The sequence below is a fragment of the Hemitrygon akajei genome, unplaced genomic scaffold (genome assembly GCF_048418815.1).
Source record: "Hemitrygon akajei unplaced genomic scaffold, sHemAka1.3 Scf000037, whole genome shotgun sequence".
In the NCBI taxonomy this organism is placed as follows: domain Eukaryota; kingdom Metazoa; phylum Chordata; class Chondrichthyes; order Myliobatiformes; family Dasyatidae; genus Hemitrygon; species Hemitrygon akajei.
The window spans coordinates 2,972,447-2,996,809 of record NW_027331923.1 but is presented as its reverse complement, the minus strand read 5'-3'; the positions used below and the strand labels follow the sequence as shown (position 1 = coordinate 2,996,809).

The 24,363-nt window shown below is 42.4% G+C and overlaps 1 protein-coding gene across 4 annotated transcripts in view; it reads right to left on the bottom strand.

Moving 5' to 3' along the window:
* Nucleotides 1-2,496: 2,496 nt before the first annotated feature.
* The window catches only part of LOC140720188 (uncharacterized), a 393,541-nt gene continuing 371,674 nt past the window's right edge, over nucleotides 2,497-24,363 (bottom strand). The window contains exons 1-2 of one of the 4 annotated variants that reach the window (XM_073035071.1): nucleotides 20,839-20,884; nucleotides 2,497-5,590 (exon numbers count right to left, since the gene is read on the bottom strand). In XM_073035071.1, coding sequence (XP_072891172.1) covers nucleotides 3,060-4,667 — 1,608 coding nt within the window. In that variant the 5' untranslated portion in view covers nucleotides 4,668-5,590; nucleotides 20,839-20,884 and the 3' untranslated portion in view covers nucleotides 2,497-3,059. Of the gene's footprint in view, nucleotides 5,591-6,279; nucleotides 6,602-7,742; nucleotides 7,765-20,838; nucleotides 20,885-24,363 lie in introns of those variants that run through there. The other 3 variants (XM_073035075.1, XM_073035072.1, XM_073035073.1) reach the window with 3 other exon arrangements.

The window sequence follows — 24,363 nt, the reverse complement described above, 5'->3', positions numbered from 1 at the left end:
TTAGCTGGGCGTGTGCACGCTTTGCAGCTGCTTTCTGGAAATCTGGGTGCCAGCAAGATTGTAATAATGTATTAACCATTCAACCATTCCCTCCTTGCCCAGGCGTGTACAATTATATACATAATCTATCAAAATAGGTAAGAACACAGAGGGAACACAGGCCTGACCTGCAGAGGTCACCCATAAATTGTTCTGAAGTTCAAGGTGGCAAACCATGTGGGACCATAGTTTGCGCTCTCCTTCAGGGGCGTCCTCCTGAAATGTACGTATCTCCTCCATGTCTGGCATGCCCGTCCTTCGATTGTGTCTAATAGGAGCTTGCTGGGTTCCCGAGGGGTCTAAACGTGTGGGATTCGAGGCTGTCTGTCTCGCTGCTGCATCAGCCCTGGCATTACCCTAGATATCTCATCAGATACCCCAGTATGGGCTGCACATTCCATACTAGCCAAAACTCGAGGTAGCTGTAGAGTGCTGAGTAAGTTGTTTGCAAAGGTAGGTTAAAATGGGGTAGCCAAAACAAGTCAGGAATCCCTCAAAGCTCCGTAGTCCGTGCATAACGGGAGTCTGTGTAAAAATTCTCATTTAAAGCTGTTGCTAGGATACAGGCACAAGTCAGAGTGAGCAGCTCAGCCTTCTGGGCGGAAACAGCTGTTTCGAAAGAGGCTGACGTCACTGTCCGTCATTATCACATAGCCAGAACATCGTCCCCTCGGTGGATTACCAGAGACCTTCCATCCTCATAAAACGTTGCCTCGGGCTTGAGGGGGTAATGCGGAAGGGGTGGGAGAGTCTGTCCTTCGTTCACGGTGATCCAAACAGGGGGTGGGGGGGGGGGTGAACGGTGCGGCCGACTTCATGGCCTGAAATTGTCCGGAGATGTGGTACAACGTCTTGGGTTCGGTCAATATTAAGAGTGTCTTACAAGATGTCCCGTCTTCACCTCTGACTCCTTCCAGTATCGGAGTTGGCCCACGGCCAAGTCTTGCCAGTCTCCCTTGGTGCTAGAGGCTTGTTTCGTCAGGGTGTAGGCAAGAAACCCACGCTCTTTAGCTTGAACCCAGGACAAGCCCTAATGGTGGTATGGGGAATCACCAATCCTGTCTGTCACCAAAGGAAACCTGGAACTTCGGCCAGTAATGCACTGCCCTCTTTTCCTTTAGCCTCTCCAGTCATCTTTTGAGGCTTCCAGGGTGCATACACAGGAATCACTGAGAGCTGTCCCTCCTCCGCTGCTCATGGACTAGGCAGCATTCGGGTGGGCAATTGTCTCTGTGGAGCCATTAACTCTGGGGTTTCAGTGGATTCTTCCCTCCCTGTCTCGGAATAATCCTCTGTATTCCCTTTCTGAATCTGAGGATATAGACAGCCTCCCCTTCCCCGCTGCCGCTGTTTTACCCGAGCGGCCACCGTATCTGAGTACTGGGAGGATTGGGGTTCGGGAGCACTGGGTGCACTCGGCCCCTGGTAAGGTACGGTGGGTGCCCACTCCTCATCACGGTCACCGTCCTCAAACGGGGTCGTATCCCAGACATGGGTTCGGGATCCCTTGTTTCCCTGTCAGTTCGAACTTTAGACTGACGTTCCTGCCCTTCTCTCCTACCTAGGCCGGCCTTGGTTTGCTGACGTTGTTTTTCCTGCTCTCGCTTTCGACGCCCATTCACCCATTCACACTCCGCCTTTAGCGTCTCGCAACCTTCTGCAGTATGTACCTCTCTCCCTTTGTCACACGCATTATCCCTCCAACTTGCTAATCATGTACTGTTCCACTTTGCATCTGCATTATCCTTCCATTGCCTTTTCAACAATTTCCACTTCTTCCCACAGTTCTTCTTCCATATCAAATTTACTGCTTGTTCTCAAGAGGTGATATCGCAGGCTCCCGCTCAGTGGCCACATTTCCCCCCCCCCCCCCACCCAATCTTTTTATTCAGCGCTGCGGTCAATATTCACAAATCTGTTTCCTTGTCTGGAAAACTCTCACACACATTGTGTAGGGCTGCTCTCGGCCCACTCGTATCACTCGACTCCATGCCCTCTAAGTAATTTACCCGGCACAAAGCCTCCTGCTCAATTAACAATCAGATAAATTCACCCAGCAGGCACCACCTGCTGAATTGATAAATTTACCCAGCACGTCTGTCTCCTGCCCAGTTAGTAAAATTTACCTGGTACCTTCTTCTGCTCAATTAATATATTTACCAGTATCCGACTCCTACTCAATTAATAACATTTGCCTAGCTTCTACAAGTCTTCCGACAGATACTTTCCCGATCCTGTCATGGTATGCAAGCAGCCCTCGGCGAGGAACCGTGCCTCCAAAGGAACTACCGGAGAGCGACAAAAGGTGAAATACCCGTTGGGCGCCCGGTCGGTCTCCACAGTCCCCGGAGTGGTCCGGCCGCTTACTCAGTCTGTCTGCTTCGCACTCTCTGTATTGGGATCCTGTTCGTGACGCCCAATGTTAAAGTCGAATCTGTATAAAACTCGGGAGACCAGTTTCCTCTCGGCACCACAGTTTATTGGATTCTCTTGCAAGAGTTTGAGACCCAGTTATCAAAGGGAAGGCATGTCAGTGCTGCCAACCATCTGACAAGTGGACTCTCTCAGTCAGGTTACAGCAGTATATTCATACATAGTAAGTCCCATACATCAAGTTGCAATAGTTGCAAGCTGCTATTAGAACTGGTACACCCACCAAGTCTGTTGGTGCAAAACTTAATGTCTTAGATAACAGAGTGCACTAACTCAAGGTTTGAATATAGATGGATATACAGTCCAGTCCTTATCAGCTATTCCCTTTGCAAGGTCCTGACTTCATTCCAGGCAGATGTTCATTGCTGTCCTTATCGATGAGTCCTTACTCAAACACGGGTACAATATACATTATCAAATTCTCAATGTCCCTCTGACAATTAAATGGTAACCAGTATAAGCCGTTTACTTTCTTAACTGCTGAAGACAGAGTTTACTTTAGTTCAAAAATTCCTGTTCAGTCCCAATTATTCTTTTAGCTAGAGGTTACTTGGGTTCAAAATGATTTTTTATATATCCGCATTTCCTCAGAATGGTTTATCCCCAGTGTGAATTTGCTGATGTCTCGAGAGCTGAGATGAACGACTGAATCCTTTCCCACATTCAGAGCAGGTGAACGGCCTCTCCCCAGTGTGAACAAACTGATGTTCTTTCAGCTGAGCTGAATCGGTGAATCCCTTCCCACATTCTGAGCAGATGAATGGCTTCTCCCCAGTGTGAATTCGTTGGTGTCTCAAGAGCTGAGAAGAACGACTGAATCCTTTCCCACATTCAGAGCAGATGAATGGCCTCTCGCCAGTGTGAACTCGCTGATGTAACTTCAGTTGAGATGACTGAGCGAATCCCTTCCCACATTCAGAGCAGACGAACGGCTTCTCCCCAGTGTGGATTCGCTGATGCTCCTTCAGTTGAGATGACTGGGTGAATCCTTTCCCACATTCAGAGCATGTGAATGGTTTCTCCTCACTGTGATCTAACTGGTGCGTTAATAGACTAAAACGCCGAGTGAATCCTTTCCCACAGTCTGAGCAGGTGAACGGCCTCTCCACAGTGTGAACAAACTGATGTTCTTTCAGATGAACTGAATCGGTGAATCCCTTCCCACATTCTGAGCAGATGAATGGTTTTTCCCCAGTGTGAATTTGCTGGTGTCTCAGGAGTTGAGATGAACGAATGAATCCTTTCCCACATTCTGAGCAGCTGAACGGCCTCTCACCAGTGTGAACTCGCTGATGTACCTTCAGTTCAGATGACTGAGCAAATCCCTTCCCACATTCAGAGCATATGAATGGCTTCTCTCCAGTGTGGACTCTCTGATGTATCTTCAGTTGACATGACTGGGCGAATCGTTTCCCACATTCAGAGCACGTGAATGGCTTCTCTCCAGTGTGAACTCGCTGGTGTCTGTGTAGGTTGGACGAGTGAGTGAATCCCTTCCCACAGTCAGAGCAGGTAAACGGCCTCTCACTAGTGTGAACTCGCTGATGTAACTTCAGTTCAAATGACCGAACAAATCCTTTCCCACATTCTGAGCAGGTGAATGGCTTCTCCCCAGTGTGGACTCGCTGATGTGACTTCAGTTCAGAAGACTGAGCGAATCCTTTCCCACATTCAGAGCATGTGAATGGCTTCTCCCCAGTGTGGACTCGCTGATGTCTCTGTAGGTTGGACGAGTGAGTGAATCCCTTCCCACAGTCTGAGCAGGTGAACGGCATCTCCCGAGTGTGAACTCGCTGATGTAACTTCAGTACAGATGACCGAACGAATCTTTTCCCACATTCTGAGCAAGTGAACGGCTTCTCCCCAGTGTGGACTCGCTGATGGGACTTCAGTTCAGATGACTGAGCAAATACCTTCCCACATTCAGAGCAGATAAATGGCTTCTCCCCAGTGTGAACTCGCTGGTGTCTGTGTAGGTTGGACGAGTGAGTGAATCCCTTCCCACAGTCTGAGCAGGTGAATGGCCTCTCCCCAGTGTGAACTCGCTGATGTACCTTCAGTTCAGATGACCGAGCAAATCCTTTCCCACATTCAGAGCAAGTGAACGGCTTCTCCCCAGTGTGGACTCGCTGATGTGACTTCAGTTGAGATGACTGGGTGAATCCCTTCTCACAGTCTGAGCTTGTGAATGGCATCTCCCTAGTGTGAACTAACTGATGTTGCAGCTGGTGATTTGACTGAGTGAATGCCTTCCCACAGTCTGAGCAGGTGAACGGCCTCTCCCCAGTGTGAACTCGCTGGTGTCTATGTAGTGTGGATGAGTGAGTGAATCTCTACCCACAGTCTGAGCAGGTGAATGGCCTCTTCGCGGTGTGAACTCGCTGCTGTTCATTCAGTTGAGATGATTGAGTGAACCCGTTCCCCTATTCAGAGCAGGTGAATGGCTTCTCCCCGGTGTGAACTGATTGGTGTCACTGTGGTCTGGTTGAGCGTGTGAATGTCTTCCCACCATCCGAGCAGGTCAATGTCCTCTCACTGGTGAACTTTAGGATATACCTTCAGCATCGACAATGGAACGAATTGCTTCCCACAGTCAGAACAGGTGGAGCATCTCACTAAGGTGTGAACTTGCTGATGTATCTTCAGACTGGATGACTGAGTAGTTCCCCTCCCTCACACAGAGCAGGTGAATGGCCTCTCCCCACTGTGAACTCACTGGCGTGTCTGTGGGTAGGCTGTGAGTGAATCCCCTCCCACACTGAGAGAAGGAGAATGATATCTCACTGCGATCAATTCTCTGTCAATTCAGAAAGTCAGATGTTTGAATCCCTTGTACAATCAAAGCAGCTGAAGAACTGATCTCCAGTGAACAAATGCTGATGTGTTCTCAGCACCCCGGTTCCAGTGGATTTCACTGAGTTACAACAGAAAACTTCATTTCAGTGACAGAACACATTACCAGCTGGTATGAGATAATTCTTCATCTCCGTGGATCAACAACAGATGTGTTGGTGTCGCAAAGAAAATATTTGGTCACTCCTTAAATATCCAGAGTCAGCAAAACTGATGTGTTGTTGTGTTTGAGATTCCCGTGCACAAGTGTTCTGTCATTTCAAACCTGTAAAAATATTTGCAAAAGACATCAATGGGTGAAGGACAGTATTTCAGGAGAGATTATAGTCTGTGGTAAGAACATAAGAAATAGGAGCAGGAGTCGGCCATCTGGCTCGTCGAGCCTGCTACACCATTTAATAAGATCATGGCTGATCTGGCGATGGACATCTCCACCTACCTGCCTTTTCCCCATAACCCTTAATTCCATAACTATGCCAAAATCTATCCAACCTGGTCTTAAATATATTCACTGAGGTAGTCTCCACTCCTTCATTGAGCAGAGAAATCCACAGATTCACCACCCTCTGGGAAAAACAGTTCCTCCTCATTTCCATCCCAATTTCCCCCAAATCTTGAGGCGGCGTCCTCTAGTTCTAGCCTCATCTACCAGTGGAAACAACTTTCCTACCTTTATTTTATCTATTCTTTTCATAATTTTACACGTTTCTATATGTTCCCCTCTGAATGAGAGCTCTGGCATCACAATTTTACCAATTTCAACTCAAGTTGGGGGTACTCATCTTGAGATATACCCCAGGCTACCATGGGAAGTGAGGGAGGAAAATGCTGGACGTCTGGTAATGATCTTTGCACCATCAGTAGGGAGGGGAAAAGTACCAGAGGATGAGGAGACATTGTTCCCTTTTCAGGTAAGCCAGATAAGCCAGGAAATTACAGACCAGTGGTTCTTACTTCAGAGGAGGGCACGCTGTTGGAGAAGCTCCTGAGAGGCAGCATTTCTGAGCATTTGGAGAAGCATCATCTGATGTGGGATAGTCAGCGTGGCTCTGTCTAGGGCAGATCGTGCCTTACGAACCCGATTGATTTCTTTGAGGATGTAACAAAACACACTGATGAAGGTAGAGCATTGGGTGTAGTGTGCATGGCTTTCAGTGAGACTTTTGATAAGATTCCTCATGCGAGGCTCATTCAGAAAGTAATGACGCAAGGATCCAAGTAGACCTTGCTTTGTGGATCCAGGATTGGCTTGCCCACAGAAGCCAAAAGGTGGTTGCAGATGGTTCGTATTCTGCATGGAGGACGGTGACCAGTGGTGTTCCGCAGGGATGTGTTCTGAGACTCCTTCTCTTTGTGATCTTTATAAATGGTCTTGATGAGGAAGTAGAAGGGTGAGTCAGTAAGTTTGCTGATGACACAAAAGCTGAGGGTTTTGTGAATAATCTGGACAGTTCTCCAGAGGTTGCAGCAGGACATCGATAGGATGCAGAACTGGCAGATGGAGTTCAGCCCAGATAAGTGTGCTGTGGTTTATTTCAGTACATCAGATTTGAAGACAGAATGCCATATTATGTTAGGACTCTTGGCAGTGTGGAGGATCAGTGAGATCCTGGGGTCCATGTCAATTCTACACTTAAAGCTGCAGCGTTGATTGACGTTGTTAAGAAGGCCTTCATCAACCATGGAACTGAGTTCACGAGTGGTGAGGTAATGTTGCAGCTATATAAAACCTGATTTATACCCCACTTAGAGTATTCTATTACCTCATTACAGGAAGGATGTGGATACTATAGAAAGAGTGCAGAGGAGATTTACAAGGATGTTGCATGGATTGGAGAACATGCCTTATGAGAATAGGTTGACGTCTCAAGATGGCGCTCATGGAGTAAACCACTTCTAGGCTTTGCTCCAAACCTTTTACGTCTTTTTAACCTCCAAACACCCCTTAAAGGATCTTCTTATACTTATTCTAAAGGGGTCTAAACATACAGAATTTTTCTTTTTAACTATTTGAATTATTCTCAACTTGCTGAAATGTCTAGAGCAAAAGAATCGAAACAGACGAAAGAACCGATAACTTTAGAAACAATTGTGAAGCTTATAGAAGACAACTTTGAAGAACTGGAGAGAAAAATAACCGTAAAGCTTTTTCGGTTTGATGAGCATTTGAAGCTGGTTGAACAAAAGCTCCAGACACTTACACTGGAATCACAAAAACAACAAGTAAGTATTTTGGATCTTGAAGAAGCCGCTCGCAGGAAAGATCGTATAATTGAAAAAATACAAGAAGAGCAAACTTCGACTTCTCAACAGATGGATCGTTATAAAGTTAAAATTACTGATTTTGAAAATCGCTCTCGAAGACAAAATCTTCGGTTAATTGGGATTCCGGAAAAATTTGAGAGCGGTGATCTTACCGTTTTATTCTCTAAATTTCTAATGGATGTCTTGGGTCCAAAGGTACTGGACTCTCTCCCGGTAATCGATCAGGCACACCGTGTCTCCTGTTTTCGGTCTGATTCAAGTTTGAAACCACAACATGTAATTCTCCGGATCCATTACCCTCATACCAAAGAACGTTTGATTCGGGCGGCTCGGAAAAAGGGTATGATCAGCTATCAAGAGTTTAAATTTCGCATTCTGAAAGATTATAGCCCTGAAGTCTTAAGGGCAAGAATGGCTTTTAGATCGGTTATGTCGAAATTTCACCAGAAAGGCTGCAAGCAAGTGCTGTTATTTCCAGCACACTTGAGAGTCACTCTTGAGGACGGAACTTTTCGGCTGCTTAAATCTCCAGCGGATGCTCAAAGTTTCATGGAACAATGACATTCTATCGGGCTGACTAATGTAATTTAGCCTATAGATTTGGATCTGTTACAGAATGATGTTTGGTTTTTTTTTGGGTATGGCTTACATGTATTTCTTATATACGGTTAAAGCTCTTTTTGCTGGGTTTATTTTGACTTTATTATTTTTCCGTATTATTAATCTATTAGCGTTGAAAATAACTTATTAGGGTTTTTTTTCCTTTTTGCTTTTCTGTTTAAGCTGATATACGCTTTTTTATACTCTTAACATTTAAATATTAAGATTTTTTTAAAAATAAAATGTCGTTTCTTCTTCCCGACAGACTTTAGTGCTTGGAACGTCATATCTGTTTTGATGTGTTTGAAAGTTTTAAACTTTCATTTAAAATACCAATCCAGTATTAGTTATTTATGGGTTTTATCATTTTAATTCTTTTTTAACCCTTTTGTTTATATACATTTATAATACTAATTTTATATTTTAACTTTTGTTACACCAACCCTCTCTTATAATGTGGGTTGTTTGTATTTTTTTTCAAACTTTGTTGTGTCTGAGTTGCCGTCTTGAGACACGGGGGTAATTAGATAATTAGTATTAGATTGCTTGCTTGCTTGCCTCTTTTTGGCTTTTTTCCTGGGGTTTCTAGGGTGGAGGGAGGGGGATTTTTCTTTTTTCTTTTCTTTTTGCTTGCTTTCTGCTTAGTTTTATTTCATGGGCTTATATGAAACTACAAAAATGGTCGCAGTGCCGTGACTTCCGGTTTCTCTCTGAACTTACTTCCTTCTTCCGGGTTCATGAGCTCACTTCTTTTTCAAACTTATGTGTTAACTGTAATAAATATTGTCAATATGGATAGGACTATTAACTTTGTTTCTTGGAATACTAATGGTTTAAATCATCCGATCAAATGGAAAAAAACAGTCAAAGTATTCCATAGAATGAATGCTAATGTTATTTTTGTACAAGAGACTCATGTAAGGAAGGTGGATAGTCAACGGTTGTTTAGGTTTTGGAAGGACCAACAGTATCACTCAAATTCGCAAGCCAAAGAAAGAGGTGTTTCCATTTTTATACATTCATCAACTTCTTTTATACATCATGAAACAATTTCAGATCCACAAGGTAGATTTTTGCTTATTACTGGTCTACTTTTTAATCAAAAAGTTGTTTTAGTTAATGTTTATGCTCCAAATACTGATTGTCTTGAATTTTTTAAATGTTTATTTACATCCTTTCCTAATTTGAATCAATATAGATTGATAATGGGTGGGGATTTTAACTGTTGTTTAAACCCTTTGATGGATAGATCCAAGCCCACCCAAACTCTTCCGAATAAATCGGCTTCTCTCATTAACTCTTTTATGATTGATTCAGCTATTTGTGAAATTTGGTGTGTTTTACACCCTTTTAAATATAAATATAAAATATATATATTTTAAAACTCTTTTACACAAAGAGTTTTCATACTTTTCCCATGTTTACCATAATTACTCAAGAACTGATTACTTTTTCATTGATCACCATTTACTTACAGATGTTATGGATTGTAAATATGACTCTATTACCATATCTGATCATGCACCTTTGAAGTTATCTATTAAGATGACAGATTCATATATTAATACTAAAGGTTGGAGGTTTAATCCTGTTTCATTGCAGGATTCTGACTTTGTCAACTTTATTAAACAGCAAATTGATTTGTTTTTCTCAACAAATTCTGCAGCAGAGATCTCTAGTGGAACTTTGTGGGATACTTTTAAGGCATATATTCGTGGACAGATTATTTCATATTCTGCTGGAGTTAGGAAACGAACTAATTCTAAAATATTAACACTAGTTGATAAAATCAAAGCAATTGACAAGATTTATTCAATGACCCCTAGCAAAGAACTTTATAAAGAAAGAGTGGAACTTCAAATGGAGCATAGCTTACTATTATGCTCCTTGATTGAAAGTCAGTTAATTAAATCAAAAGCCCAATTCTATATATATGGAGATAAGTCTGGTAAATTACTAGCTAACCAATTGAAAATTGCTTTGGATAAACGACAGATTACTAGGATTCGTAAACAAGATGGTACTTTGACGAGCGATCACAAAGAGAAAAATAAAGCCTTTCAAGATTTTTATAATCCCTTATATCAATCAGAATATACTAAGGACTCTTCTATAATAAATGAATTTTTAAGGAAATTGAATATTCCAAAAGTAACTGTTGAGGATAGTGTATTTTTGGATACACCTATTACGGAGTCTGAAATAGAAAAGGCTATTTTTTCAATGAATTCGGGTAAAGCTTCTGGTCCAGATGGTTTTTCTACAGAATTTTTAAAATCTTTTTCTTCCATACTTTCTCCTTGGCTTTGTAAAATTTTTAAAGATGCATTAAGTATAGGCAAACTTCCACAATCTTTTTATGAAGCTTCTATTTCTTTAATTCTTAAAAAAGATAAAGACCCTACTGAATGCGCATCCTATCGGCCTATATCCTTGTTGAATACGGATTTTAAGATTTTTAGTAAAATTTGGGCTATTAGATTAGAAAATATATTACCTCGAATTATTTCTGAAGATCAGACTGGATTTATTAAAAATCGCTATTCATCTTTTAATATTAGAAAATTAATTAATATTATTTATACCTCTTCATCTAAAATACCAGAATGTGTCATTTCTTTAGATGCCGAAAAAGCATTTGATAGAGTCGAATGGCCAAATTTATTTAATACAATGCAACATTTTAATTTTAGTTCAAAATTTATATCATGGATTAAATTAATATACCATAAACCCTTAGCTTCGGTTTTTACCAATAATCAAAGATCCCCTTTTTTTCAGCTATTTCGTGGTACAAGGCAAGGTTGTCCTTTAAGTCCTTTATTATTTGACATTGCTTTAGAACCCTATTCGCCTATTCGTGAATCACCCAATATTTTCGGTATTACCCGTGGGGAGATGACGTATAAGGTATCGTTATATGCGGATGACTTGTTATTATATATATATGACCCTGAAAGATCTATTCCTGCTCGCTCAATTTAGTAACTTTTCTGGTTATAAATTGAATTTTAATAAGAGTGAACTATTTCCATTAAATATGCATGTTCCAATTTATAATCATGTACCATATAGAATTGTTACAGATTATTTTACTTATTTAGGTATTAAAATTACTAAAAAACATAAAGATTTATTTAAAATTAATTTTCTACCTTTAATCGATCAAATTAAGCAACTTGCTAATAGGTGGTCTCCTCTATGTTTGTCTTTGGTAGGCAGAGTTAATGCCATTAAGATGATGATACTACCTAAATTTTTATATTTATTTCAAGCATTACCAATTTTTATTCCTAAATCTTTTTTTGATATGGTTGACTCTAAAATATCTTCTTATTTGTGGCAGAACAAAAATCCTAGACTAGGCAAAAAATATTTACAGAAGCCTAAGAAGGAGGGCGGCTTGGCTCTACCAAACTTAAGATTTTACTATTGGGCAGTTAATATACAGTATTTAATATTCTGGATACAAGAATCGACTACAGCTGCTTGCCCACAATGGGTAAATTTGGAATGTAAATCTGTGCAAGATTTTTCACTGATCTCAATCTTAGGATCTTCACTTCCTTTTTCGTTATTCAAAATGAATAAACAGATAACTAATCCCATAGTCAAGTATACATTACGAATTTGGTTTCAATTTCGTAAATTTCTTGGCTTGAATAAGTTTATGCTGTCATGTCCTATAATATCTAACTAGTTCTTTCGACCTTCATCTACAGATCAAGCTTTTCTTTTATGGAAAACAAAAGGTATAACATGTTTTCGTGATCTGTTTTTGGATGATAACATTATGTCCTTTGAACAGCTATCTAATAAATATAATTTACCTAAAACCCATTTTTTTAGATATTTGCAAGTCAGAAATTTTCTGTGTAATGAATTAAAGTCTTTTTCGAAAGAATGTCCATTGAACATTACAGAAAGAATTTTAGCCCTCAATCCTTGTCAAAAGGGTTTAGTAGCTATCATTTATAATATGATTATGAGTGTACAGCCAGATGTATCAAAAAAATTACGAAGGAATGGCAAGAAGAATTGCATTGTCCTATATCTACTGAGCAATGGGAAAATTTTTTATCATTGGTAAATTTGTCCTCTATTTGTGCTAAACATGCCCTAATACAATTTAAGGTTGTACATAGAGCTCACATGTCTAAAGATAAACTTGCTCGATTTTATTCTTATGTTAATTCAACCTGTGACAGATGTCATTCTGATGTTGCTTCATTGACTCATATGTTTTGGTCTTGTCCTTGTTTACATAATTATTGGAAAGATATTTTTAATATTATTTCAAGAGTTTTAAATATCAATTTCCAACCGCATCCTTTTACTGCAATTTTTGGTTTACCAATGATAGATAATAATTGTCTATCCGCTTCATCTCAACGAATGATTGCATTTGTTACATTAATGGCTAGAAGATCTATTTTACTGAATTGGAAAGAAATTAACCCTCCAACTGTATTTCAGTGGTTTTCTCAAACTACTTCTTGTTTGAGTTTAGAAAAAATTAGAAGCGTGGTTTTTGATTCATAAGTTAAATTTGAGGAAACTTGGAGACCATTTATTCAACATTTTCATATGAGTTAAATGGTCTGATCCTAAACCTTACTGTTATTATCCTTAATTATTTGGATGGAGGTTCGGAGTTATCGGCACTACTGTATGTACTTAACATTATGCAATTGCCCATGTTGGTTAGTTTTTTTTTTAAGTTTTCTTTTAGTTTTTTGGGGTTTTTTTTCTCTTTTTCGATTCTTTTACATTAATACTATGAGTTTGGGAGGCCTTATATACTGATTATTACATATCTGATTGTCTATTTAAACTATTAATTATGTACTCTCAAACGTTTTGTATTCATATTTCACTTATGGTTTTCTTTAAATTAATAAGAAGATTTAAAAAGAAAGAAAGAGAATAGGTTGAGTGAACTTTAGAGTGACAGAGGATGAGAGGTGACCTGATAGATGTGTATAAGATGATGAGAGGCATTGATCATGTGGACAGTCAGAGGCTTTTTCCTGGGGCTGAATTGTGCCTTGTGCAGGAAGGCACAGAGTCGACTGTACTTCCTTAGAAGGTTGGCATCATTCAATGCCTGCAGTGAGATGCTGAAGATGTTCTATAGGTCAGTTGTGGAGAGCGCCCTCTTTGTGGTGGCGTGTTGGGGAGGCAGCATTAAGAAGAGGGACGCCTCACGTCTTAATAAGCTGGTAAGGAAGGCGGGCTCTGTCGTGGGCAAAGTACTGGAGAGTATAACATCGGTAGCTAAGCAAAGGGCGCTGAGTAGCTACGGTCAATTATGGAAAACCCTGAACATCCTCTACATAGCACCATCCAGAGACAGAGAAGCAGTTTCAGCGGCAGGTTGCTATCGATGCAATGCTCCTCAGACAGGATGAAGAGGTCAATACTCCCCAATGCCATTAGGCTTTACAATTCAACCGCCAGGAGTAAGATATGTTAAAGTGCCGGGATTGATTGTATTTAATGTATTTAAGTAAACTACTTAAGAACTTTTTAAAAGCTATTATTAATGCTTTTGGAGAGAGTGATTTAGATGCATATCATATTTTTACTGAGTTAAGTATTGTATGTAATTAGTTTTGCTACAACAAGTGTATGGGACATTGGAAAAAATGTTGAATTTCCCCATGGGGATGAATAAAGTATCTATCTATCTATCTATCTAATTGGGAAACACAAGGGGCATTGTTTTAAGGTGCCTGGAAGTAGGGTTGATGGGGATGTCAGAGGTAGGTTTCCCACACAGAGAGTAGCAGGTGTATGGAATACACAGCCAGCGATGACAGTACAGGCAGATACCATACAGTCTTTTGAGAGACTCAGATAATTTCATGGAGCTTAGAATACACAGAGTGCAATGCAGTTGGGAAATATGTGGCAGTTTCTAGAATAGGTTACATGGACGGCACAACACTGTGGGCAGAAAGGCCTGTATTATATTGCAGACTTCTATGTTTCCATATGCACTTCTAACAAGGCACAGATCAGACATTCTGACTGACCATCAAATTATCTGACTATATCCCTGTCTTTATGAGAATGGGCTGTTTCTGACTTCAATCAGCCTGTGACTTGGCTCAATTTGTTTCTCTCCTTTGGGATTATTTCAAGTTCTGGGCATGTTCCACAATACTACAAAGATCACTGGTTACTGCATGTACGATCCTGGAGATTTACTAATTACTTGGATCGCCCCCCCATCTGCTGATTGACAGTGATGAACCCATGGATGGCAATGCCAATGAATATATAGTGGAGGGCAGTGGTTATTCTCATTGGAGTGCGGCACCTTTGTGATCTGAAAGCCAGAAGTCACGTCATCGAGGTAAAGGTGTTTCATATCGTTATTAACCCGGAGAGAACTAAATCTGCCGAAAGGTTTTATTTCCATACAGCACTAATTGACATTTTCACTGACTGGAAGGTAAACTCTTCAACCGAGCTTAACTGGGAACTATATTTTCGTTCGGATTCATAATCCTCGGATTTACATAGTGGAGCTCGGCGATGTTTGGGAGATACATCCGCTCGCACTTCCTTCGACTGAACGGAACAACACCGGCAATACCACCCATGGCTGCCTCTTTACCCAGAAACCCTCACAAAGAGAAACCTCCCGGTGTTGTTGGGCTGGTCGTGGGCTGGGCTGAGAGTTTGGAAGGTGGTGGTGCATGTGTGAATGTGGTTTGGAACTTGTTGAGGGAAAGAAAGTGGGGAAGGAGCGGGAATTGCTGGGAGGGGGTTGCCTGGGTCTGGTAATGGCAGACAAGGTGAGAGGAGGGGCTGAGGGAAAGAGAGTGGAGAAGGAGCGGGATAGGGATTTGGGATCAGAGGTAGGCAGCTGGGGAGAAATGGATTATTGTGAAGGGAGAAATAAAGGGAATAAGGAGATAGTGAGGGGATGGATGAATGAAAACCGAGACAAAGGGAATAAAAGAATAAGAAATGACAGTGGAGAGAGTTCTGAAAGTGAGGAACATGAACAAGTTCAGAGAGGAGGTGTTGTCATAATTCGGTTTAATGAGAAGGCGCAAGGACACATGAAGAAAATTAACCCGTTTGTGCTAACAACAACTCTGGCAAATAAGATAGGGGAAATAGTATTTGCAAAAGTTCTTAATGATGGCAATCTATTGGTAAGATGTGCGAATGAGGAACAACTTAAGAAAGCACTCAAGCTAAAAAAGATAGGAAAATGCAAGGTGGAATATACAGGGAGGGTGGAAGCACGAAATGGTGGTTGTAAAAGAGTGATCACGGGTGTACCAATGAGTATAAACATGAGGAGTTGAAGAGGAATATCAAAGGGGGGAAAGTAATTAATGTTCTAAGACTGAAAACAACAAAGGAGGGAATGAAAAAGGAAAGTGAAACAGTATTGATTGAATTTGAAGAAGAAAGAGTGCCAAGGAAAGTTTTCCTGGGTTTCATGAGTTACCCAGTAAGGGTGCATGTGCCAAAGCCATTGAGGTCTATAATTGTCAAAGGTTTGGACACATAGCTAAAAACTGTAAAAGGCAGAGTAGATGTGCTAGATGTGGGGATGATCATGAATATGGAAAGTGCGGAACGGGAGCGCAACCAAAATGCTGTAATTGTGGAGGAGCTCATAATGTGGCGTATAGTGGGTGTGAGGTTATGAGACGGGAGAATAAAATTCAAGAAATAAGAGTGAAAAGAAAGATCACATGCAGAAGCTGTAAGAATGTCAAGAGAACAGAGTAATGCTCCTAATGATCAGAGAGCAATAGGGATGCAAGAGATGCAGCGAAGAGTAAATGACAGGATTTATGTGGAAAAAAAAGCTGTAGTAACATTCATTGCAGGAGTCATTATTAGTACGGCAGAGGTAAAGTCAAAAAGTGACAAAATTCAGCTGGTGGTCAAAGCAGCAGTAAACCATTTAGGGTTAGTAGGACTGACATGGGAAGACGTGAGGGAGAACCTCACTAGTCAGTCAAGCCAGGAAGTGTCATAGGTTGGTTAGTACTCATTTATGGTGATTCTTTTGCAATGGAATGCAAGGAGTTTACTGGCCAATGGCCAGGAATTGAAGGAATTTATTAAGGAAATGGTTGTAAAACCGGATGTAGTGTGTATTCAGGAAACGTGGTTGAAACCAGTTTTAGACTTTGTGGTACATGGGTATACAATGATAAGGAAAGATAGAAATCTAGGGGGAGGAGGAGGTTGTGCTATGTTAATCAAGCAAAGTACACCGTAGAGAGAACTGGAAAAAGGAGTCGATCAGGAATACATAGTGCTGGAAATATGGGAGAGAGGGGAGGGAGTGGTTATAATTAACTACTACAATCCATGTAAAAGGTTGGATTTGGATACAAATACTAAGGATACAAGGACAAAATAGACACAAAGTAGTGTGGTGTTCAGATTTCAATGCTCATAGCACAATATGGGGGGATCCGATTACAGATTCAAATGGAACGGTAATTGAAGATTTGATGGAAGAAAGGGATTTGGTATGTATGAGTGATGGTAGAGGAACAAGGATAAACATGACAACAGGAACTGAGTCGGTATTAGATATTACGTTAGTGTCTAATGTCTTGGCTGGCATCAGTAACTGGGGAGTTTGGACTGCTTCAACAGTAGGCAGTGATCACTACCCAGTTTTATGTTCAGTGGGTGAAAGAGTTGAAATAAGACCAGGTGGGGGAGTCCCAAAGTGGGTGTTTGGAAAAGCAGATTGGGGTAAGTTCCAGAAGTTAAGTGAAGAAGCATTGACAAAGATTGACATTTCTGAAGATACAGATGAATTAAACAGTCAGGTGACTTCAGAGTTTAACATCGGTAGCTGAGCGAAGGGCGCTGAGTAGGCTACGGTCAATTATGGATAACTCTGAACATCCTCTACATAGCACCATCCAGAGACAGAGAAGCAGTTTCAGCGACAGGTTACTATCGATGCAATGCTCCTCAGACAGGATGAAGAGGTCAATACTCCCCAATGCCATTAGGCTTTACAATTCTACCGCCAGGACTTAAGAACTTTTTAAAAGCTATTATTAATGCTTTTTGAGATAGTGATTTAGATGCATATCATATTTTTTTTACTGAGTTAAGTATTGTATGTAATTAGTTTTGCTACAACAAGTGTATGTGACATTGGAAAAAAGTTGAATTTCCCCATGGGGATGAATAAAGTATCTATCTATCTATCTATGGCAGCAGAAGGATCTATACCCAGGAGTAAAAATAGGATGAATAGAAAAATAGTGCCATGGTGGTCAGAGGAATGTTGTCAGGCTGTAAAAACCAGAAATAGAGCACTCAGACTAGTTAAAAGAACCCATAATATGCAGCATTTGATTCAATATAAGAAGGCACAGGCAGTGGTGAGAAGAACTATACGTCAAGCTAAAAGGGCAAGTTGGAGGAGTTTTTGCAACAAAATAGGAAGAACAACGCCTGTGGGAGTGGTATGGGGAATGATTAAGAGGATGCGGGGAGATAGAAAGGATTGGGAGTATCCAGTAATGCTGTCTGAGGAGGAAACAGCAGCTTCCAGCAGGGAAAAGGCTGAGATCATGGCCAAGTCATTTGTAAAGATATATAGTTCAGAAAATTTGTCTGAAGAAGGGAGAAGGAGAAGGGAAAGAACAATGAGTCAATACCCAGGTGTGTTAAACAGGAGGGAAGAAACATATGATATAATTGATGATCCATTTACTTTGGCAGAAATGGTGAGAGCAATAAAGAGATCAAGACCAGGGAAAGATCTAATATGCTACTTTATGCTAAAAAATCTAGAAGGAGCGCTCTTGAAGTTACTGCATTTTTACAACAGTGTGGGAGGAGGGAAGATTGCCAAGTGCATGGAAAGAAGCAGTAGTAATTCCAATAAGGAAACCTGGCAAGGATCCGTCAAAACCCACTAGCTACAGGCCAATAACACTAACATCAAATATATGTAAGGTAATGGAAAGGATGATAACTGAAAGGTTATCATATGATCTTGAGAAGAGAGGAATGCTGGCAAGTTATCAGAGAGGTTTTAGGAAGGGAAGGAATTCCATGGACTCAGTGATAAGGTTAGAGACTGAAATAAGAAAGGCCCAGGCAAATAAAGAAGCAGTAGCCTATGAAAATTGAAAAAGCCTATGATATGATGTGGAAGGAAGGATTATTAATTAAACTGCACAAGATGGGGTTTGGGGGGAGAGTTTTTAATTGGATTAAAGATTTTTTGTTTGGTAGACAAATTCAAGTTCGGATTGGATCAGAATTATCAAAACAGTACATAGTGGGAAATGGCACACCTCAGGGTAGTGTGATTAGCCCCTTACTTTTCATCATTATGATCAATGATGTCTTCACAAAGGTACCAGTGGATATAGGTAGGTCACTGTTTGCGGATGATGGGGCCTTGTGGAAAAGAGGCAGGAACACGGAGCATATAATCACGAAACTACAAGGAGCAATTGATGAAGTGGTAGAGTGGGGTTATGATTGGGGATGTAGATTTTCAGTGGAAAAAACTCAAACTGTATTTTTCACTAGGAAAAGAATAGAAGTAGGGAAGAAGTTAAGGATGTATGGGATTGATTTAGAAAGGGTTGGATCATTTAAATTTCAGGGAGTTATATTTGATTCACGATTAACATGGGCAGACCATATCAGGAAAGTTGAGGAGAAATGTAAAAAAGTAATAAACGTGATGAGATGTTTGACTGGTAGGGAATGGGAGCAAGTTGTTCAGCATTAAAGAGAATGTATGTGGCTTTACTAAGATCTGTGTTGGATTATGGAAGTGTAGCATATGGATCAGCAGCTAGGTCTCTTATAAGGAAACTGGATGTGATTCAGGCTCAGGTTTTGAGAGTGTGCAGTGGGGCTTTTAAAACATCACCAGTATCAGCCTTGCAGGTAGAAATGGGAACAATGCCTTTGGAATTAAGAAGAATGCAATTGATGACAAACTACTGGGTTAATTTGCAGGGACACAATGATTCCCACCCTGCTAAAGGAGTGTTGCAGGACTCCTGGGAAAATGGGAGGTTTCAGAGGGAAAACTTTAGTCGGGTAAGGAATGATATTGCTAGATCATGTGGAGTGTTTGATCTAAGGATAAGTCCTTCAGTAGTTTATCTGGTTGTAGCTCCATGGAAGCTGGTATGGCCTGATGTAGACTGGCATTTGTTAGAGGTAAAAAGGAAAGGAAAGTATAAAACTGATTTGGTAAGTGCATTTAACTGTTATGTGATGGAAATGTATAGTGATTATACTCAGGTCTATACAGATGGTGCTAAGGAACCTGAGACAGGAGTGACAAGGTTTGGGGTGGCAATACCAGCAAAAGCAATTGCAATCAGCAGAAGAACATCTGATAAGTTAGCGGTGTGTACAGTGGAGATGATGGCAGTGTTGGTTGTGTTGCGTTGGGTGGAGAAAACTAAACTAGTCAAAGCGTTGATATGCTCAGATTCATCTTCAGTACTAGCAAGTTTAAGGTCTTCTCACTCAAACTGCCGGCAAGATGTACTTCATGAAGTCCTTCAGTCAGTCACAAGAGTTGCAAATCAGGGAGGTCAGGTTAAATTTCTATGGGTTCCAGCTCATGTAGGGGTGAAGGGCAATGAAAGGGTGGATGAGTTGGCAAAGAGGGCAATAAAGAAAGAAAATATAGAAATGCACATTAGTATTAGTAAAACAGAGGTTAAGTGTGTAATCTGGGAAAAAATTAACCAAATGTGGCAAGAAAGATGGGACAGGGAGGGGAAAGGGAGGCATTTATATCAAATACAAAAAAGTGTTGTAGGTACTAGGGTAGGAAGTAGATACAGAATAGAGGAAATTGTGTGGACTAGGTTAAGGCTGGGGCACTGTGCACTAAACCAAACACTGAAATTGATAGGGAAACACCAGGCAGGACTGTGTGAGGAATGTCAGGAAGAGGAGTCAGTAGAGCATGTAGTTCTGAGTTGCAGGAAATATGGGATACAGAGAGAGATGATGAGAATTAATCTAAGGGAACTGGGGGTGCAGGAATTCACATTAAAAGGGTTGCTGGGCATGGGTGAGAGAACACAGGTCAGGGTATTTTTAGCTTTCTTAAGGGGTACAGGGGTTTTTAATAGGATATGATGGATACACAGAAATAGGGTTCTAGGATGGGGAGGATAAAGTGTAGGTTATGTGTATGTGTCCGATTGGATGAAGGGATTCAGAATGTGAGTCCATCGCATACTCCGGAGCAGAAGGTGACGGTAATGCACCATTAAGCTGGGTGCCAACCGCTGTAAAACAAGAGAGGGAGGGGGAGAGAGAGGGAGGGGGAGAGAGAGGGAGGGGGAGAGAGGGGGGAGGGGAAGAGGGAGGGGGAGAGAGGGGGGAGGGGAAGAGGGAGAGAGAGGGGGAGGGGGAGAGGGAGAGGGAGAGAGAGACCTCCCTGGCCGCATCGAAAGGCCCAAGAATGCGCATGCGCCGGTAAGCATGCTTTGGGGCCGGGTACGGATCGTGGGGCTGCGACAGCGGGAGAGGACCAGGACCGCCGTGGGGTGCAGCACCAGTGTTGCTGGAAATCACAGTAATTGTCCTTCGGTCGCGTTTCAGACGCCGGTGAATTAGAACCCGCCCGGAACCCGCTCTTACCTTTGTCCGGTCGTTTTCGGCCTCCGGGCTACTCAGCGCATGCGCGATACTCGGGAATGGTGGCGCCGACCGCGCATGCGCAATGATTTATCAGGCGAGAATCTGCAGATGCGGAAACCCAAAGCAACACAGACAAGATGCTGGAGGAACTCAGGGGGGCAGGCGGCGACTATGGAGAGGAGTGAACAGTCGGCGTTTCAGACCGACACCCTTCCTCAGGACTGGAAAGGAAGGGAGGCAGTCAGATTGTGGGGCGACATGAGGTGATAGGAGAAAACGGGAAAGGGGGAGGCGTAAAGTCAAGAGCGGTGAAGTCGCTGAAAGAGATATAGGGCTGGAGAATAATAATAATAATAATAAATACTTTATTGGTCCCGAGTGGGGAATTCTTTCGTTACAGCAGCAATATTTAAAATCGCACTTAGCAGTGTGAAGACTTTACTAAAAATAGAGAATAATAACATACACAATACTACTGTACCAATGTGCAATAACAATGTATGAAACAATATTGCAGAGACTATTGAACTATGATCTGTCGCAGAAAGATGTATTGAATTGACTTTATTTTTTACATCCTTCCCATACATGTGGAGTAAAACTGTTTACGTTATGCCTCCGTCTAAATGTGCAATGTGCAATCGTAGTATTTCATAGTAATTTATAATAAACAGAACAGTCAAGGTAACATAGAAATGCACTCAAATCAGCGTGAGTTAAGCAGTCTGATTCCTGGTGGAAGAAGCTGTCCCGGAGCCTGTTGGTCCTGGCTTTTCTGTTGCCGTAGCGTTGCCCCGATGGTAGCAGCTGGAATAGATCATGATTACAGTGACTCAAGTGCCCCATGATCCTGCGGACCCTTTTTATACGCCAGTCTTTGTAAATTTCCTGAATCATGGGAAGTTCACAACTACAGATGCGCTGGGCTGTCCGCACCACTCTCTGCAGAATCCTTCGATTAAAGTAGGTAAAGTTCCCATACCAGGCAGTGATGCAGCCAGTCGGGATGCTCTCAGTTGTGCCCCTGTAGAAAGTCCTTGGGATTTGGGGGCCCATACCAAACTTCCTCAACGGTCTGAGGTGGAAGAGGTGCTGTTGTGCCTTTTTCACCGCACAGCTTGTGTGTACAGACCACGTGAGATCCTCGGTGATGAGGATCCTGAGGAACTTAAAGCTGTTTACCCTCTCAACCCCAGATCCATTGTTGTCACTAGGGGTTAGCCCGTCTCCATTCCTCCTGTAATCCACAACCAGCTCCCTTGATTTTCCGACATTGAAGGAGAGGTTGTTTTCTCGACACCATTGTGTCAGAGAGATGACTTCTTCCTTGCAGGCCACCTCATTATTGTTTGAGATTGGGCCAATCAATGTGGTGCTGTCGGCAAATTTAATGAAGAGATTGGAGCTGTGGGTGGCCGGTTAGCAGATGGACTGTTGTATGTGGTTATTACATCTGATAGGAAAGAGCTTCCGTAACGATCCTTGTGACAGCGGTGCTGAGTGAGTCTGTTCGAAAGGGTGCTCCGCTGCCTGTGCAGTCGCTCATGGAGAGGATGTGACCGATTGTCCCTAATGGGTGTCCATTTGTTTAGTGACACCACTCCTCTCCACCACTCACTCCAAAGAGCCCCGGTTGTGGCCAAGGACGGTTCCAACCTTTCTGATGGGTTTATTTTGCATCGATGCTGCTCCCCCAACGTAAAGCGGCAAAGAAAACTGCAGTCGCTACAACAGACTGGTAAAACATCTCCAGCATCCTGCCTGACACATTCAAGGATCTCGGCTTCCTTAGAAAATGGAGACCGCTCATCCCCTTCTTGTAAACAGCCTTACTTCTGTTACTTGTGTTCTCAGCGCCCGGTTCCAGTGGATTTCACTGAGTGACATCGAAAATATTTCAGTCACGTTTCCGGCTGAGATGAGAAACTACTTCATCCCCAAGGATCAACAACTGATATATCGGTGTTTCAATGGAAATATCTGGTCACTCCTTAAATATCCGGACAGAGGTGTGCTGTGTTTGAGAATTCCCGGACACAAATTGCTGTTTCTTTCCTGTAGAAAGATTTACAGAAGACATCAATGGATGAAGGACTGAATTTCGGGGACGGCATGGTCGTGTACTTTGGTAGAAGAAATAAAAGGGCAGACTGTTTTGTAACTGGAAAAAATATTAAAAAAAACATTAAAAATTAAAGGGCCTTCTGAATCCTCGTGTAGGATTCCCTGGAGGATAATTTGCAGGTTGAGTCGATGTTGAGGAAGTTCTCTGTGATGTTGACATTCACTTCGAGAGGAAAGGCAAGGATGCATTGGTGAGGCTTTACAAAGAGGCCTCACTTGGAGCATTGTGAACAGTTTCCGGCCTCATATCTAAGAAAAGATGTGCTGACCTCGGAAGGGGCTCAAAGGAGCCACAGGAATTTGAACAGGACCCCACTAAGTCTGTTGATGGGACATTAACCGTCTAGATTTCAACGTCCTCTCTCCAATTCCAGCCTCACCCCTTCCGAGCGTTGGACTCTCCACTCCCACCGCACTGATCCTAACCTCACCATCAAACCCGCAGATAGGGGAGGTGCTGTAGTTGTCTGTCGGACTGACCCCTACCTTGCTGAGGCCTATCGCCGACTCTCAGACACCTCCTCTTACTGACCCCTCGAACAGGACCCCAGTAAGGATCACCAGGACATCGTCTCCCACACCATCACCAACCTTTTTGACTCTGGGGATCTCCCAGCACCACCACCAACCTCATACAGTAGCTGAGCCTACTGGGCCTGAACACCTCCCGCTGCAACTGGCTCCTAGACTTCCTGACTGGGAGACCTCAGTCAGTCCGAATCGGGAGGCAGCATCTCCAACACCATCACACTGAGCACGGGGGCCCCCCAGGGCTGTGTGCTCAGTCCACTGCTGTTCACTCTGCTGACCCACGACTGTGCTGCAACACACAGCTCGAACCATATCATCAAGTTCGCCGATGACACAACCTTGGTGGGTCTCATCAGCAAGAACGACAAGTCAGCTTACAGAGAGGAAGTGCAGCAGCTAACGGACTGGTGCAGAGCCAACAACTTGTCTCTGAATGTGAACAAAAACAAAAGAGATGGTTGTTGACTTCAGGAGGGCACAGAGCGGCCACTCCCCGCTGAACATCGACGGCTCCTCGGTAGAGATCGTTAAGAGCACCAAATTTCTTGGTGTTCACCTGACGGAGAATCTCACCGGATCCCTCAACACCAGCTCCATAGCAAAGAAAGCCCAGCAGCGTCTCTACTTTCTGCGGATGCTGAGGAAAGTCCATCTCCTACCCCTCCCCCCCATTTTCATCACATTCTACAGGGGTTGTATTGAGAGCATCCTGAGCAGTTGCATCACTGCCTAGTTCGGAAATTGCACCATCTCGGATCGCAAGACCCTGCAACGGATAGTGAGGTCAGCTGAGAAGATCATCGGGGTCTCTCTTCCCGCCATTACAGACATTCAGACTACACGCTGCATCCGCAAAGGAAACAGCATTAT